The sequence below is a fragment of the Eleutherodactylus coqui genome, chromosome 8 (assembly GCF_035609145.1).
Source record: "Eleutherodactylus coqui strain aEleCoq1 chromosome 8, aEleCoq1.hap1, whole genome shotgun sequence".
NCBI lineage: Eukaryota > Metazoa > Chordata > Amphibia > Anura > Eleutherodactylidae > Eleutherodactylus > Eleutherodactylus coqui.
This window is the reverse complement of record NC_089844.1, coordinates 16056673-16074067: the sequence shown is the minus strand read 5'-3', so window position 1 is coordinate 16074067 and position 17395 is coordinate 16056673. Positions and strand designations below refer to the sequence as shown.

General features: G+C 46.4%; 1 protein-coding gene across 2 annotated transcripts in view; it reads right to left on the bottom strand.

Annotated features, from left to right (window-relative positions):
* The window catches only part of MBD5 (methyl-CpG binding domain protein 5), a 67058-nt gene that overhangs the window by 26328 nt on the left and 23335 nt on the right, over positions 1-17395 (bottom strand). For both annotated transcript variants that reach the window (XM_066575187.1, XM_066575188.1), the window contains exons 2-4: positions 6546-7129; positions 4195-4297; positions 2671-2851 (exon numbers count right to left, since the gene is read on the bottom strand). In XM_066575187.1, coding sequence (XP_066431284.1) covers positions 2671-2851; positions 4195-4297; positions 6546-6715 — 454 coding nt within the window. In that variant the 5' untranslated portion in view covers positions 6716-7129. The remainder of the gene's footprint in view (positions 1-2670; positions 2852-4194; positions 4298-6545; positions 7130-17395) is intronic.

The window sequence follows — 17395 nt, the reverse complement described above, 5'->3', positions numbered from 1 at the left end:
GCTTCACCTTGAACTTTATTATGATGCAAAGTTGTTCTCTTTAGAGCGATTGACCCAACTTCTAATTGTAACATTCTCCAATGCAATCTCCTTCACCGGCTGAACAAGACGCTTCGAAATCACTGGAGAGGCTTCGGGCTTTTCTTGCATTATGTAGGAATATTACAGATTTTGGTCGTCAATTCCAAATTGTCAAAAGCCTTTCCATCTCGATAATTAAAGCACAGCGTTGCTGGGTAATAGTCGCAGCGCTCCTTGGGGTCCTGTCCTCTTGTTGGCGCTGCATACATCTATTGCTGTCTCAGCTCGTTTGGCTTCTGCTTTGCGGGTGTGCTGCAGACCTTGCTGCATACGTTGGAAGGATACATGTCGAACAAGGGCCAACTTCATGTAATGCATGTCCAGTACTACAAACCAGACCCGAAAAGGCGGTCACCCCTCACTGGCATGAGCACAGCAGCGTTACAACTACTGGAACCCTACACTGTACTTTGGCTGTGACCTGGACCCCCCGCTGGTCTGTACCCTAAGGCCTCCTGTACACGGGCGGAAATTCCGCGGTGGGATTTCCCGCAGAATTTCCGCCCATGGAAGCGGCCATAGGATTGTGTTAGCAAACGCAATCCTAGGCAGACGGCCGCGGTTTGTCTGTGCGAAATCACCCGCAGAAAACCCAGCACAGAAGTCTCACTCCCCGGCCGCCGGATCCGATCCGGCCTTCTACAGGCGGCCTAATACTGTAGTCTCCAGTTTGTACGTATGAGTCGTATGCTCGGATGTTTGTAACTCAGGGACTGCCTGTACTTCATTAGAAGCTGGCATTAAACCCCTTCACATCACACATACAGCTATATGCACTCATACAAAATAAATAAAATAATCAAGGACCCAAGAAGTTGTCGGAGGGATGAAACTTTCTCTTCGTGATTGTAACAGTGATTACAATATTATTGCAAAAGGATCATTTATTGTGGAGAACTGACCCCTTGAAGGGAGGCTCTAGTACTGTTGTACCGCCTCTAGCTTGGATACAAGATGTGATACAGGCGGGCATGGAGGATCCAGTACCCTGTTGTACCGCCTCTAGCTTGGATACAAGATGTGATACGGCGGGCATGGAGGCTCTAGTACCCTGTTGTACCACCTCTAGCTTGGATACAAGATGTGATACAGGCGGGCATGGAGGATCCAGTACCCTGTTGTACCGCCTCTAGCTTGGATACAAGATGTGATACGGCGGGCATAGAGGCATACAGGTTCTGTATGGTATCCTGCAACATATCGCTTCGCATTTGCTGTAACTGAGCCTGTAGATCGTGCAAACTCGTAGGCTGTCGCAGTTGGCGTCCCAGATGGTCCCATACATGTTCTATTGGTGATAAATCTTGTGACCGGGGGCGGCCACAGAAGTGTGACAATGTTGTGGGGGCTTCCTGTGACCCCCTTGTGTGTGCGGCCGAGCATTATCCTGCTGAAAGCCGCCATGAGAGGAACACATGTGGCTGCAGGATGTCTTGAACATATTGCTGAGCTGTCATTGTCCCTCGTACCACTACTAGGGGGGGTCGAGTGTTGTATGCGATGGCCCCCCAGACCATCAGACCAGCAGGGGGCAGTGTGTCGCTCAACAGCAAAGGCAGGATTGAGGCGCTCACCCCAAGGTCTACAGACACGAACATGGCCATCGTCAGCGCCTGCAAACTGAGGTGATGGCAGATGTCAGAGGCTGTACATGTAATGGGGGCCACGAGACCAAATGTCCTTCAGCCAAGCGCCTGGAAATGGTTCCGACAGACACAGGGGTGTAATGATGGCGCCCCCTGTCTCTGGATGGCGGACAACAAGACATTTGGAGCTGCTGGTGCTTGTCGGACGATCAGGCGCTCCTCTCTACTGATGGACTGTTGAGGGGTCCTGAGCCCGGTCACCTTGTGTGCCCCCATCCACTGGTCCCAACACCTCCTAACCGTCTGGTCAGAAGCTTTTCTCTACTGGTGGTCTGTAGGGGGCATCCTGAGCCCGGTCACCTTGTGTGCCCCCATCCACTGGTCCAACACCTCCTAACAGTCTGGTCAGAAGCTTCTCTCTACTGGTGGTCTGTAGGGGGCGTCCTGAGCCTGGTCACCTTGTGTGCCCTCACACATGCACTACCCCCTAAACAGCCTGGTCAGAACGGCCCGGTGGGGGACAATTCATCGATACGACCATCCAGCTTCTCACATCCCAATGGGGGAACCACGTTTAGGGTCTCCGTTGACAAGACCGTTCATCTAATCACCACAACTCTCATCATCTACAGATCTGCCTGAGATGGAACCGCAGGACGGGTTTGCAGCAAATGACAACTTCTGGGGGTGAATGTTTTGGACAATAAGCTTATATACATGTGTTTTTTTTTTTATATGCTGCAGTCTACATTTCTAACAACTACACCAAAATGGGACTCAGACTCCACAGCTCTGCTTTGTCACCCTCCTCCATTTAATCCTATGCTTAGAGGGTTGTTATTCTCGCACCTCTGATTGTAATACACAACATGGTGATGACATAAAATTGGTGCAGCTTAGGCATAGCAGAAAACGCTCCATCCCACGTTTATCGCAGACAACCCCTTGAAGAAATGGGCAATACCATCACCGCTGAAGTCTAGTAAACCGGATTGTCACTTACTTGTTCCTCCGCCAGGACTCGTGAGCACCAGCGAGGGGTGCGGGACCTCCATGCTCTTGTGTAAAGTGGCCACAGCGATGATTTTGCGCTTGTGGATGCACAGCTTGGTCACGTCCTCATCGGCTTTGACATCCTCGGCGGTTCTTTGCTTCACAGCAGCTCCGGGGTCAAAATTGAACACCTAAAAAAAAGAAAAAAATCAAATGCAAATCTTCAGAATTCCCAGACATGCGGTCAGACATCGAGCAGAAAGACAAGAAAAGGGAACCCAAGATTTATTGTGAACCTGAAATTCTGGGCGAGGATGAATTATCTGAAGATGCGGCCCTCCTTGGCCTCATGGGGACGGAAGCGAAGAACGGGTCTGATGACATTTCTTATGGACAACGGAGTTCGATGCCTGTACCAAATCAGCCATGCTGAAAAACCAGGGGCTGAATTTGGTTATTATCGCCAGCAGTAGTTTTTTCTGTGACTCTCCCATCCAATGACGTACATGCACATGATGGGAGGGAAGCGGTGTACCTGAAATGGCATATATTTACGGCATACAAGTGGAACAGGCGCAGGAGCGGAGCCTGCGCCATGAACAGCTGTAACCAATGGCTTGGGTCCCGTTGCAAAAGCTGGGATCAGAGAACTCTGATCCTGGCCGTTCACCCCTTACATGCCATGGTTAATACTAACCAAAGCATATTAACAGAAGGGGTTCCATTTGTCTCATCACTGGCGCTTCATCACCTAATCACAGAGGGCCGATGAGTAGCAATGGCAACTACAGGCCTAACAGTGGCCTTAGAATGAGCCATGGTTGGTACGGTCATAAAAGTGAGACAGTGTATTATCTGAGGGATCATAGCATTCCAGATGTAAGTTTCTTCAGGAACATAGAGTTACTAAAAAAAAATCCCCAGGTAAAATAAAAACAAACAAACAAACAAAAAAAAAACATAAAAGGACCCGCTTTACTCTTTTTGTAAAAATAATAAAAAAACACGTATTTGGCATCATCACATCCGTGACTAGCTGCACATAAAAATTGAAGACCTTTTCTATCTTGCCTGGCAAAGCAAAACCGTAGAAGACAGGCAGAATGCTGCTGCTCATCCCGAAGAAGACCCCATTCCAGGGTAGAAACAGCTGCTTGTGTGAAAAAAATGAAGATAGACTAAATTTAAAATAGGACTCCAACATTGTGTGTTTCAGTCGTCTTAGTGCAAACACAACTAGTGGATAGATGCGGCTCAATCCATGTCCGGGTGTAAGCTCAAGGGGGAAGGAACCCTTCTTGCAGGGCCAGAAACAAGGTAACCCAGATTACCACTGGGTTAACACCTTCAATCCCAGAAGGACTGCACGTGAGTGGGCTCATTCTCGGCAACCACCTCAGGTGATACAAAACTATAATGTCCTTTTCCTGTAGAACAAACACAGCTCCTCCTAAACTGTAGGGGGTTAAGCAGAAAACTTTCACAGCAAACAGAGAAGTGGTAGAGAAGACATCAAACATGGCTGTGACGATACCTTCGGTAGGATGAGGGGACATTCCAGGCCACACTTGCAAGTTCCATCCATGAGAAGGTAAGTTTTGACCTGGTCCAAACATGACAGATGGGATCCGCTTGGGCTGAGGACAAAGTATGAAGAGCTGATGATACATACTAGTAAAGAGAAGTCATGCCCACATCTTGTGCCAATGCCCCATAAACTAGATAATCAGTTAAACCTAACAGAGCAGAGACGGGTATTAGACAGCACCTAACTTTGCAAGAAGAACCCACTTAAAATAGGTTGATTACAGGGCTTCTTCGTGTTAAGTCCCCAGTGATCAATTGAAGGCGTTTTCTGGGATTAAGATACTGACCCTCTATGCTCACAATAGGTCATCAATTTCTGATCAATGGAGGTCCGCTGCTCAGCTGTTTGAAGTGACCACAGTGCTCAGACAGGTGCAGCAGCAATTTCACTGCATACCAGGAACAGTGCCGAACATTTCATAGTGGCTATGGCTAGTATTGCATCTTGATCCCATTCACTTGAATGGGACTGAGCTGGTTTCAAGTCAGGTAACCGATAAACACAAAGTCACAGACCTTAGAAGTGGCTGCAGCACTCACCTGACCACTGCGGCCTCTTACAACAGCTGATATCCTGAGTGGTGAATCTCCACCGCATGGATATTTATCAACTATAGAGGATATATCATCGATATCTTCCTTCCAGAAAACCCTTTTAATTTGCAGGAAACCCTTGAAGCAACGGTTATCCTACAGGCCCTCCAACTGAGAATTTCCATACGGTATTGTATAGGGTATAAGAGGCAGGAGGTACAGGAGCGGTTATAGGAAATGCAAAACAAAATGACAATATACATTCTTGGCAATTTTCTCATTTATAGTTAATAGCGGGCGCTTTAGACTTCCCTTCTACAGAAAAAACAAACGGCACGTGAAACATTTGTCTTAAGGCCCTTTTACATGGGCCGACAGTCTTTTCAATGACTGCAGGAGCCGCCCCGATGACTCTATCCCTGCTTTTCTCTTACATGGCTCTATTCCTGCTTATGGGGCCCTTCTTAGATCCGGCTCCTGGCGTTGTCAAGTGGGTGGTCCACACCGCTCAGTCAATTGGTGACATCAGACTGTCAGTCAAATCCTATGTTACTCATTGACAGTGAGTGGTGGGGACCACCCACTTGACACACTGACAGCTGAATTCAAGGATGCGCCGTAAGGAGGAACAGAGGGGAGTATAAACAATAAAAAAAAACAAAACACGGCTTTATCAGCAGGGCCCCTGACTTTATGCCATGATGAGTCCTCTTTAAAGGAAGTTACCCCCATTTACTACATGAAAGTAATCCTAACTTTACCTGCCAACATCTGAAAGTAATTTACCATCGTATCTACCTCAGCACTTTCAATCGTGAAAAATCCACCGTCGGCACTTCTGCATGGTATGCAAATCACTGCCGAACTGTCTGATGGGTAGTTCTAGTGCCGAGGCCGTCCGGGCTCTATCCCCCTCCATATAGTTCACGCTTATAACAGCTCTGGCTGGAGACCCCATGCATTCTAGAACGACTTCACTTCTGGCTTCTGAACAAGCACAGCAATATCCGTTCACCTCGCCACAATAAAGTCACTGCGCCAAAACAGGAAGAGGCGGAGCCAGTGCAGTCACTAACACATAATGGAGGAGACTTACTAAGTCTGTCATTTCCAAGGTTGGTCTTAGTATAATTTTCCCTGGCGCACGATGCATCCAACACATGAAGGCGCTCATGCCACCGCATGATTGAAGTGCATCCGGCATCTTCTGAAAAATATACGCCAACTCCGACCTGATGGTCAATTGTGGCATAATTTATGCCAGCTTCTGTTATAAAAGTATACATAAATCTGGTGGTCCGAGGGGGCCATGCACTCTTCTAAAGTCCCGGCCACTTTTTGGAGGAGCGGTGAGACCAACGCAGAAACACTTGCGTTTTTTCTACGTCAGAATTCTGGCATAACACAGTAAGTGTCCCCCACGCAGTCTCCAGACTAAGTGATCAGTGAGAGGGTCACGGTTGCCAGTATGGAGGGGTAGAGAGCCAGACAGCTTTGGAAGTGAAAGTTTGATAGTGGGCAACATACTAAGTGTGAAGCGCAGAACGTTAGATGCTTCCGATTTAAAAACACTGAAGTAAAAAAGGTAGAAGGAGATCGATCTCTTGTTGAGAACCCAAACCCGTCTCCTCTGCCCCAAACCCCTCTCTCCCGCCCCCAAAAGAAAGAAAAAAAAAGCAACACAAGACATTTCTACCCATACTGCTCCAAAATGAAGGCTTTCCATGTTATCCCCCCCCCCCCCACCTCCCGTTATGCACTCACCTAATATAGAGAACGCCGCTTTGGTCCACTCGTCGTCGCCAGCCCACCGGAACCTGCACTGACAGGGGGGCGCCATCGTTGTCTCCTCCATCACATACCTTTCCACCATTCATTTTCTTATTGTGATTCAGCCAAGGTATTAACAGAAAAAGGACTGCAATGTGCCGCATGAGCTCATGTCTCGGAGAGGGCCGATCCGACACAGCTGTGTAAACCGCACAAAGTGCATTTGGTTTATGTGAATGTTCAGAGCAAGTTAGAAGAACCGGACTTCGCTTCTAGAAGCCATTTCCATCAGATATCCCAACATCGCTCCCGGAGCAGAAACTTCTCAGAAGGCAATAGTCTCCCCCCGCTATGAAATGGTAGAGTCCAGCCGTACGCTGTAGCTTATACGGTAACAAATACACATGTGTAATGCACGTGTCATCTTTGTCCAGCGGAGCGCGCCGCGACGGTGACGTCCTGTAGATCAGCCCACTTACACCTTATATCCCTTCTGCTTCTTCTTTATTTTCCAACCTGTAGCCAAAATATTGCAGTTCTTTCCAGGAGACTTCATGATGCCACTGACCGCTGCAGCCCTGCAGAGGAAAAACAAGCCGTGATGAGAGAAAGCACCCGAGTTTGCAGGTAAGGGGATTTAACGGGGAAGGATGCATGCAGTTGCAGAAGCAAAAAGGGACAAACTGGAAGGCCTCATGTCCACGGGCGGACCGGGTGCTCGATCTGACCCTGCCTGCGGCAGAGGATAGTGCTTACCGCTCCGGCTATTCACTGCGAATGTGTGCGGAAGCACCGGCGCACATGCGCAGTAGAGATCCCCCCTAATCTCCTGCTTTCCGGTGGAATCCAGATTGGGCTGCGGATCATGCGGCTTCCATTGACTTGAATAAAAGCCGTCCGTGCGGGAACCACAGCAAAATAGAGTATGCTGCCATTTGTTTTCTGGACCAAAAGGTCTGCAAAACGATTTTGCATGCTTTAATTCAGCTGCGGACGCCCATGTCTTCATAGGACGGCTTGAACTTCAGATCGTCTGCGCGGGTGCCCCACGCGGATTCCGCAATTCAAATTTGCCCGTGGACATTGGGCTGAAGATGTATTCAAATGCCAGGACCCCAGTTCTGCAATGTAACAGCCCAGATAATCAGTCGCTCTTTAGTTAAAATGGTTTCTACCCCCGCTTTGTAAAGTAGGACGATGACTAATTTGGTTGCTATTGCACAGCCTTCCTTACCCCTTCACGCCCCAGGATGTACAATTACGGCCAACGCGTGCGGGATTTGTATTGAGCGGGATGGGCTGCCGATCCTTCTCCACACAAGGCGGGTGCTGGCTGTCTTTGACAACACTCACCCGCAACAACCACAGTCAGCGGTCACGCTGATCACAGCGGTTTACCCTTTAAATGCTCTGATCGGTGTTCAGATGCCATGAAGCTTGGGGCCTTCTTAAGACCCCCAGGGCTGCCATGAGTGACTTCCTATAAAAGTGTACCCAATTGTACTACATCCCAACAGGCAGTCTAATATAATAATATGATATTACATTATAGGTATGAGCAATCTAATGATTACCAAAAAAAAAGTTAAAAGAAATTTAATTCGTATTAGAAATCGTAGTAAAAGTTAATAATAGAAAAAAAATATAACACCTTTTCCCGTATTTATAATTAACCCGTTAATGACGCGGCCCTTTCTCTCCCCCCCCCCCCCATTTTTGTTTTTTTCTCCCCCCTTTTAAAAAAAAAAAAAAAAAAAAAAAATCAAAAAAATCAAAACTCCTTTACTTATCCAGCTGTATGAGGGCTTGTTTTTTGCAGGACGAGTTGTATTTTTCAATGGTACCATTTGATGTACCGTATAATGTATTAAAAACTTTTTAAAAATTCTAAGTGTAGTAAAATTATAAGGAAAAAAAACTTTCTCCACCTTTCGGTACGTCTTGTTTCTACGGCGCACAAACTAACAAAAAGGAGAGCTTTAAACTAGAACAATATGGGATGGAAGTGAAAGGCCAGGCAAAAATATACAGCTATTTAATACATTTGAGAAACTCGCTATTAGAAGAGGGAAGAAAGAACAAAGAACTCAGAAGGAAAGTAGAGGAGCAAGAAACCCCGATCACAAACTAAGGCCGCCTGCAGACGAGCGGGTCGGATCCGGCAGCGAGAAATCTCGCCGCGCGATCCGACCCCAGAGCCTGCAGGGACGAGCGCGTACTCACCCGCGCCTGGCGGCCCCGGCTCTTTGATGTGCCGGCTGCCGCGCAGACCGGAGCCGGCGGCCAGGTGAGTGCGTGCCCCGCAGGAAATTAGAACATGCCGCGGTTTGTTTGCCGCGCGAGATTTCGCACGGCCAAACCGCGGCCGTCTGCATAGGAGTGCGTATTGTAATGCACTCCTATGCAGACTTTCAGCAGCGGAAATCCCGCGGGAAATCCCGCGGCGGGATTTCCGCTCGTCTGCAGGCGGCCTAACATGTTTCTACACAAATGCCCAGAGCATGGGGAACAAGCAATTTGAATTGGAACTCCTGACACAGGAAGAGAAATATGTCATAGGCATCACGGAAACTTGGTGGGATGATACACATGATTGGAATACAAGGCTTGAAGGATGGCCAAGCTCTCAAAAGAAGCCCAACATAGTGATCATGGGAGATTTTACCCATCAGACATTTGTTGGGAATCTCTCAGGTAAAAGTAACGGATCCAACAAATTCTTATCTGCTCTTGCTGACAACTTTATCTTCCAAAAGGTTGAAGAGAAAACAAGGGGATCTGCTATCTTGGACCTAATTCTTACCACCGAATGGTTGAGGAAGTAAGGGTGGTTGGGACATTAGGAGGCAGTGATCATGATATCCTTGGATGTTGGATAACAAGGGGAGGAAACCTGAGAAGACTCAGACCTCAAGGTTGGATTTCAGAAAGGCAGATTTTAATGAACTCAGAAAGAGGAAGAATCCAATGGCTGGATGTTCTTAAAGACAGAAATGTCCAAGAAGGTTGGAATATATTGCGAAATCAGATTCTCAAAGCACAATCATTAACAATCCCTAAAAGAAGGAAGAATTGGAAGCATTTAAAGAGACCAGGATGGAGGAACACAGAACTTGTACACATGTTAAAGAAGAAGAAAAATGTGTTTATCAAATGGAAAAAGGGGGGGAATATCTAAAGAAGAATATAATGGGATCTGCAGAAACTGTAGGGCAAGTGTCAGAAAAGCTAAAGCTGATAATGAATTGAGGCTTGCAACACATGCCAAAAGCAATAAAAAAGGATTTTGGGGGGGTATGTCAAAAGCAAAAGAAAAGCCAAAAATGCTATTGGATGCTTACAAGATGAAAATGGTGAATTGGTTAAGAATGATGTTGCGAAGGCTGAACTTTTAAATTCCTATTTTGTATTGGTTTTCTCTCAGAAAGTAGATGTAACATCAACTGATCTTCCCTGTGCTATTGGGGGAATAAAAGAATGCAGGCCATCCATAAAAGGAGAGATGGTAAGGGAACACTTAGCTAACCTAAATGAATTCAAGTCTTAAGGTCCAGATGAATTACATCCTGGGATACTAAAGGAAGCAGCGGAGGTAATTGCTGAACCACTCACCATAATCTGAAAATTCCTGAAGAACAGGAAAGGTCCCAGAAGATTGGTAAAGGACAAATGTTGTCCCCATCTTTAAAAAAGGGAAGAAGGTGGATCCAAGAAACTACAGGCCTGTGAGCCTGACTTCTATACCAGGAAAGATCTTTGAGCAAATCATTAAACAGCATATATGCAAGTACTTGGATAAAAATGGAATAATTAACCAGAGTCAGCATGGGTTTGTAACAAAACAAGTCATGCCAGATGAATCGAATCTCCTATGACAGTATTACTGACTGAGTTGATCAGGGAAATGCGGTGGATATGGTATATCTTGACTTTAGTAAAGCATGTGACAAAGTATCTCATGCCATACTTATTTTAAAAAACATGACCAAATATGGGATTGACAAGGCAACTGTTGGGTGGATTCACAACTGGCTGAGTGATCGTACTTAAAGAGTGGTCATAAATGGCTGCACATCCAAGCAGAAGAATGTATCAAGTGGGGTACTGCAAGGCTCTGTCCTAGGCCCAGTGTTGTTTACCATTTTTATAAATGATCTGGAGGAGGGAACTGATGGGACAACTGATCAAATTTGCCGACGACACAAAGCGGGATTGCTAACATTAGGGAAGAAGAAGCATTCAAAAAGATCTAGAAAAGCTTGCACAGTTGTCAGCGACTAACAGAATGGTATTTAACAAGGAGAAATGCAAAGTCCTACATCTGGGCAAGAAAAATGAAGAAAGCACATACAGAATGGAAGGAATTGGGCTAAGCAGCACATGAAAAAGACTTGGGTATACTAATAGATCATAGACTGAACATGAGTCAACAATGTGATGCAGCAGCCAAAAAAGGCAAACACAATTCTGGGATATATTAAGAGAAGCACAGAGTCTAGATCACGTGAGGTCATTATCCACCTCATCTGGAATACTGTGTCCAGTTCTGGGCACCCCACTTTAAAAAAGGCATAGACAAACTGGAGCAAGTTCAGAGAAGAGTTACAAAGATGGCGAGCGGTCTGCAAATCATGTCCTATGAGGAACGGTTAAAGGATCTGGGAATGCTTAGCTTGCAGAAGAGAAGGCTAAGAGGAGACTTAATAGCCGTCTACAAATATCTGAAGGACTGTCACAGTGCAGAGGGATCAGCCCTATTCTCATCTGCACAAGGAAAGACTAGAAGCAATGGGATGAAACTGAAAGGGAGGAGACACAGATTAGATATTAGACAGTGAGGGGGATCAATGAGTGGAACAGGTTACCACGGGAGGTGGGGAGTTCTCCTTCAATGGAAGTGTTCAAACAAAGGCTGGACAAATATCTGTCTGGGAGGATTTAGTGAATCCTGCACTGAGCAGGGGGTTGGACCCAATGACCCTGGAGGTCCCTTCCAACTCTACCATTCTAGGATGCTATGAAAATTATATGATAACTTTATTCTATGGGTCAGTACGATTCCCACGATACAAAATGAAAAGTTTGTTTTTTGTTTTGCTGAACTACTTTATTTTTTTTTCAAAAACGGTTTAAAATTATTTTCTGCCGCCATCTTCTGCGCGCGATAACTTTATTTTTCCATCGACATAGTTGTGCAAGGGCACATTTTTTTGCGGGACGTCCTGTAGTTTGCGTCAGTACCATTTCTTTCTGTTTTTCTGATCACATTCATCATGCGGGGTAAATAATGCATTACTTTGATGTATCAGACTTATTGTAAATATGGCAAAAGGGGAGTTTTTTGAACCATTACTTTTTTTTTTTTTTTTTTCAACAATCAGTAAAACTTTGTTCTCATTTTTACTCCCCACAGGAGACAACAACTTGCGATGCTTTGATCGCTCCTGCAGTATGATGTAATACCAAAGAATTACATCATACTGTGATCGGGCAGGCATTCTATAAAGCCACCCCCACGGGAATGGCCTGATAGGCATTCTGCTAAGACTGCCCTGGGGCCTTTTAGAAGGCCCCAAGCTGCCACGACACCCGCACGACTCAGTGTGATCTCATTGCAGGGGGCCGTCCGGGGGATTTAAATGCTGCTGTCAGAATTGAAGAGGGCAGCTTTCTAGCCTTTATCATGGCCTGAATAACCGGTTTCTCAAATCTACGGTCCCTTAGGACTGAGACTTCAATGCCACGCTGTTAAATGAAGCATGGACAAACTTGGCTGTAAGAGGGGTCCATGTAAAAGGTGGTGTTCTGAAAGAAGGTGGCACCATGAAGTGCCAGCGAGTAGGTTGAAGAGATCCGCATACCATTGTGCAAGGCGGCTAGTCTGCAGCGATGAGAATCATCGGAAGGCTTTCCATGTTCCATGTTGAAAAGTGATGCGATGAGTGGAAAAGGAGGGAAGACGCATGGAAACTTGAAGTTGGTCCAGGGAATTGCAAGGGCATCCACAGCTCAAACATGGCGGTCGTGAAAACTGGACATGAAGGTTGGGAGGTTGTGGTAGATTCTGGACCCCATCAGATCGACATCCAACACGACGTACTTGGTGATTTATGTACACAAGGGCCGTTAGGTTGTTTTTTTTGGACCATAACCCGTTAGTTGGGGTGGAAAGTGTTTAAACTATAGAAAATGGCTGGAAGTTCCAACACGTTTATCAAAAAGGCAAACTCCTGCATGGTCCAAATGACCTGAGCCGTGAGTTTCTGCAGTGTCCCACTACCACCTAGCCAAGCAGACTGGCATCTGTTGAGAGTACTTGCCATTGTACAGTCAGAAAGGGTGCCACAGATGGATCTGTGGAGAGTCCAGCCACCAGAAAACAGAGTGTTAAAGCTGCCAGAGGATTGTCCCATAGAGAGAGAATGGCCAACTGGAGGAGCCAGGCATGAAAGTGGCCAATAGAATCTATTCGAAGGATATGACCATCAGCCTGAGTGCTTATATGCAGTGAAGAATGGTTATGGGAGTCTGAGATTGCAGGTAACACACCAGCCCTTCAAGGAGATGTAATTTCTGTGGCGGTTAGAGCCTTGGCACGTACCATGTCCAATGAGAGCCCCAGAAAGTCCAGAAGTTGTGACAGTAATAGGGAGGTCTTTGTTCGGGTTCCGGTGGATCATTAACCACACGGAGTGTTCAGAGTGATGTGAAGGCTCTTCAGATTGTCCGACCGAGTCAGAGCCATCAGCAAGATGTCATCGACAAAGGGGATGGCCACTATTCCGTTGGAGTACAGGAGTGACATCACTGATGCCAAAACCTTTGGGAAGGCTTGAGGGGGCCGTGGAAAACCCGAATGGGAGGGCCATAAATAGTTACGGTTTCAATTGGATGGCAAAATGGAGGAATCACTGATGCGCTCAACAAATGGGGAAACAGAGAAGAGCATTCTTGATGTTTGACAGAGACTTGTCCAGTACCATGGACGCAATGACAGACCTCAACGACTTCATGAGGATGTGCTTAACTTTAACTTCTTGATTTAATTTCTTCAAGTCCCAAACTCATCTCACAGCACTGTGCTTCTTGGGAACCATGAAAAGATTGGAATAGAACCCTTTAAAAAAGTTCCAAGAGAGAACATGGACTGTTACATCTCGAGGGGGTAGTGCCTGTATCGTCTGTGCCAAAGTGTTGGCTTTTGAATGAGATACTGGAACTTTGAATCTGAAGCAGTGATCTGGGGGGGCGAGCAGAAAGTTCCTTAGCATAGCCTGAGCAGATGGCCTTCTACACCCAGAGACATGAGCGCACCAGGTCTCTCGGAATAGGGCAAGAACTCTTACCACCAGTGGCCTCAGAAATAATCTTGTCCAGTCTGATGCCACAGCAGCGCAAGCCTTTGGTATGGCTAAGCGTTTGTCGAAAAGGTTCCTTTCCATGGCTAAAACGTCCTTGAATTCCATAAGTAAAGGGGAGACCTTACGACATGTCAGAGAAAAATCTCGATACCTTCTCAATGATTAGTATATAACAAAAGGCCTGGTAGGAGTGAGACACTAGGGAAGTCTGAGTTTTCCAAATACACAACAGATTCCTAACAGGGTGCATGAAAATGGGTTTTCTTTATAGCCCAACAATGAGCACCTGACAACATACAACTGACAAAGGTTGCCATGGGGATCAAAACCGAAGAGTCACAAACTGCTACAATGTTAAAACCATCAAGCACAAAAACTTTACAACATGCAAATAGAAAACCCACAAAAGCTCACTTAATGTTCTGTAACTTGTTTTTTTTTTTTTTTTTTACATCTATGTCCCTCATGATGTCACGTTAGATCTCTGGGAGTCATTCACATTAATTTATTTTTTAATTTCACACTTTTCTACTGTATCCATAGGAGCCCCGGTTACAGGAAAACACATCCCTCTGTAATCACTAACAGAGCTGATCTGGGTCTGCTATGACCCTGCGGCTCTGCTGTGGCAGTGGGCACCCGGCAGTCACGTGATCACATGGTTAAATAGTGGAAGTAACACTTCTGCTTTCTCCCTTCAATTTCCGTTATGTAGCCTGTAAAGGAGAAGCAGTTAAACAAGGCTTCTGCCTTCTCCTCTGGGTCCTTGGCTGTAACTTATCATCAGAGGCTCCGAACTGCTCCTGTGATTGTAGGAGCTTTAATCTCGCACATATTTTTATTAACGGCCGGGATTAAAGCCCAGGACTCCGCACCATAAATGTATTTGGTCCTTAGGGGTTAATGTAAAGGAACAGCATGTAGATATGCAGTGATGTGACACTATGGTCGGTTTAGGCGACAGCTACACGCCAACTAGTGCCTGACCGCATCATTTCATCATGCTACGTTCTACCTCGTACACAAAGCCCTAAAGAGTTAAATCTCCGTCCGTTTCATTCTCCTCTATAAATATCCTGCTTATTGCTATAGAAATTATGCTGGGGGGAAAATAGGTCAGATAAATATGAGCTCGTGACGGAGGGCCCGGCGCGGTCATGGTACGGCGTCTACGGAGTAGGAAGCTGCAACCGCGCCGTGAAGGCCGGACGGCTGCTACAGTTATGCTAACCGACTGTAGACAGAGGAACGGCCGAGCAAGAAACGTGCGGCGATGACAACGGGGGCGGCAGACGGGATGCAGAGAGAAGTTGTCAGCAGAAAGGAGAGCCGGATTACATGCAAACAGCCGGGATTACTCTCTATGAAGAGCGGCGGAACAACTAAGGTGTAGCATCGGAGAGATGAGAAGACCGCAGACCGCCACGCTCATACATATCTATAACTAAACTACCTGACAATCCAGGTTAACCCCTTCAAGACAAAGCATGTCTAATTTTTTTTTTTCCTTTTTGCACCGCCACCTGCCAAGAACCACGAGGTTCTTATCGAAGAACACAGCGGCAGGAGGGCTTGTTGTTTGTGTGAGGGGTTGTATTTTCTAATAGTACCATTTAATGGACCAGACTTTAACCCCTTCACGCAACAGGGTATAAAATTAAATCCTGTGGGTGGAGTGGGTTAAGAAGTTGAGCCCACGTAATCCCGCATCGGGAGGCAGCTGTAGCAGATAGCTGGTGTCCAACGCCAACAGCAGGGGCAGACGGATAAGAACAGCGATCCCCGCTGCCAAGCCACTACATGGCACAATTTTTGTAGATCGCGGTATGCAAAGAGTTCAAAATGGGAGTGCGCCCCCCTCTGTGAGGTCATCGACTATTGGTTGCCGTAGCAACAGGACGCCAGATACTAGTGTCCCGGCTTGCCATTGCCTATGATCGCAATTGTAAGCGATACGGCATTGCAGTACAGAAGTACAGCCACGCATCATCATAGCGATCTGAACTATTATAACTCAGGTCCTCTACAGCAGTGGTCTCCAACCTTTTTGGTACCAGGGACCGGTTTCAAGCAAGACCATTTTTACAAGGCCCGGCAGGGTGGGGCAGGACATGGGCGGGGCTTTGTTTATATGGGGCGGGGTTATGAAGGGGGTTGGAGTTTAGTGCATACTTATTTAATTATGACATTTAGAATGTCCTGGCAGTACACACATGGGGCATAATAAGTCCTCTGAGTCCTCTCCTGTGGCACTAATGAGCAGGGGACTCGGGGAGGAGGATCCTGGCTGCACACTGACGTCAGTGTGCGCCGGGATCAGTGGCAACAGCGCGATAACCAGTGGGGAGCCGCGGCACCCCAGCTGGTAATCGCTTCAGTGGTGAGCGGCGTCGGCACGCCGCAGGCCTTGTGTTTAAAACAAACGTTCCCGGTGGTGCCGCCGACCGGCGCTAAACACCTAATGGCCGAACCCCGGTCCGCGGACCGGTGGTTGGGGACCCCTGCTTTACAGGGTCATATAAAATGTAAAAAAAAAAAAAAAAAAAAAAAAAAAATCAATTAATTAAAAACACCTTTTTTTTGCAGACTTTCCGTATCTGTATATATTTTTTTTCACTTTTTAAAAAAAAAATCCACATATGTAGTACCGTTATTATCGTATCTGCAACGACGTGTACAATAAATTGAAGACACTGTTTATGGAGCACAACAAAAATACAAAAAAAAGAAAGACAAAATGCTTGTTTTGCCTAATAAAGAACGCAATAAGGCGAACTTCAGATGAGTGAGCGCAATATAGTGCCGCGAAGCCCACCCCCATATCGCGCTCGCCATCCATGTAAAATACCCGCAGGTGTGAGACGTTTTTATGTAAAAACAGCCTTGCATGACTTCAGGGATCCTCCTTAGTTTTCTAATGGCCTCACATTGCATGTACCCGGCCCACGGAGCGCTGCTGCCACCAGTCGCATTAAAAAAACAATGGGCGCTACAATGTGAGAGCACACACGAGATAGAACACGCCGCCGTTTGTTTCCTGCATCGCGGTGCCCTGCAGGAAAACCTCGCTCATCGATTCTCTCCCCCATGTGAAGCCGGCCTAAAAGGGATCACAAAAGCTGTAAGTACCCCAAAATACTATCAATGAAAACTACAGCTCATCACGCAAAAAACAAGCCCTCACTGAGCTCCGGGCGCGGGAAAATAAAAGTGTGACGGGACTTTGAATACTAGGATGTAGAAAAAGGATATTTCCAAAAAAAGTGTTGATTGTGCAAAAAGTGGAAAAACCTAAAAAAAAATAATTTATGATTTTGTTATCTTCATATTTGTATCAGTCATTCGAAAAAAATGTATCATGTAACTTAGGCCCAATGTCCACGGGCAATGCGATTTCTGGAATCCATGTGGGAGACCCCGATCCGAGGGAAAGCAGGAGATTTAAAGAAAATAATAACTGCACTGCCCGTGTGTCCGCGTGCC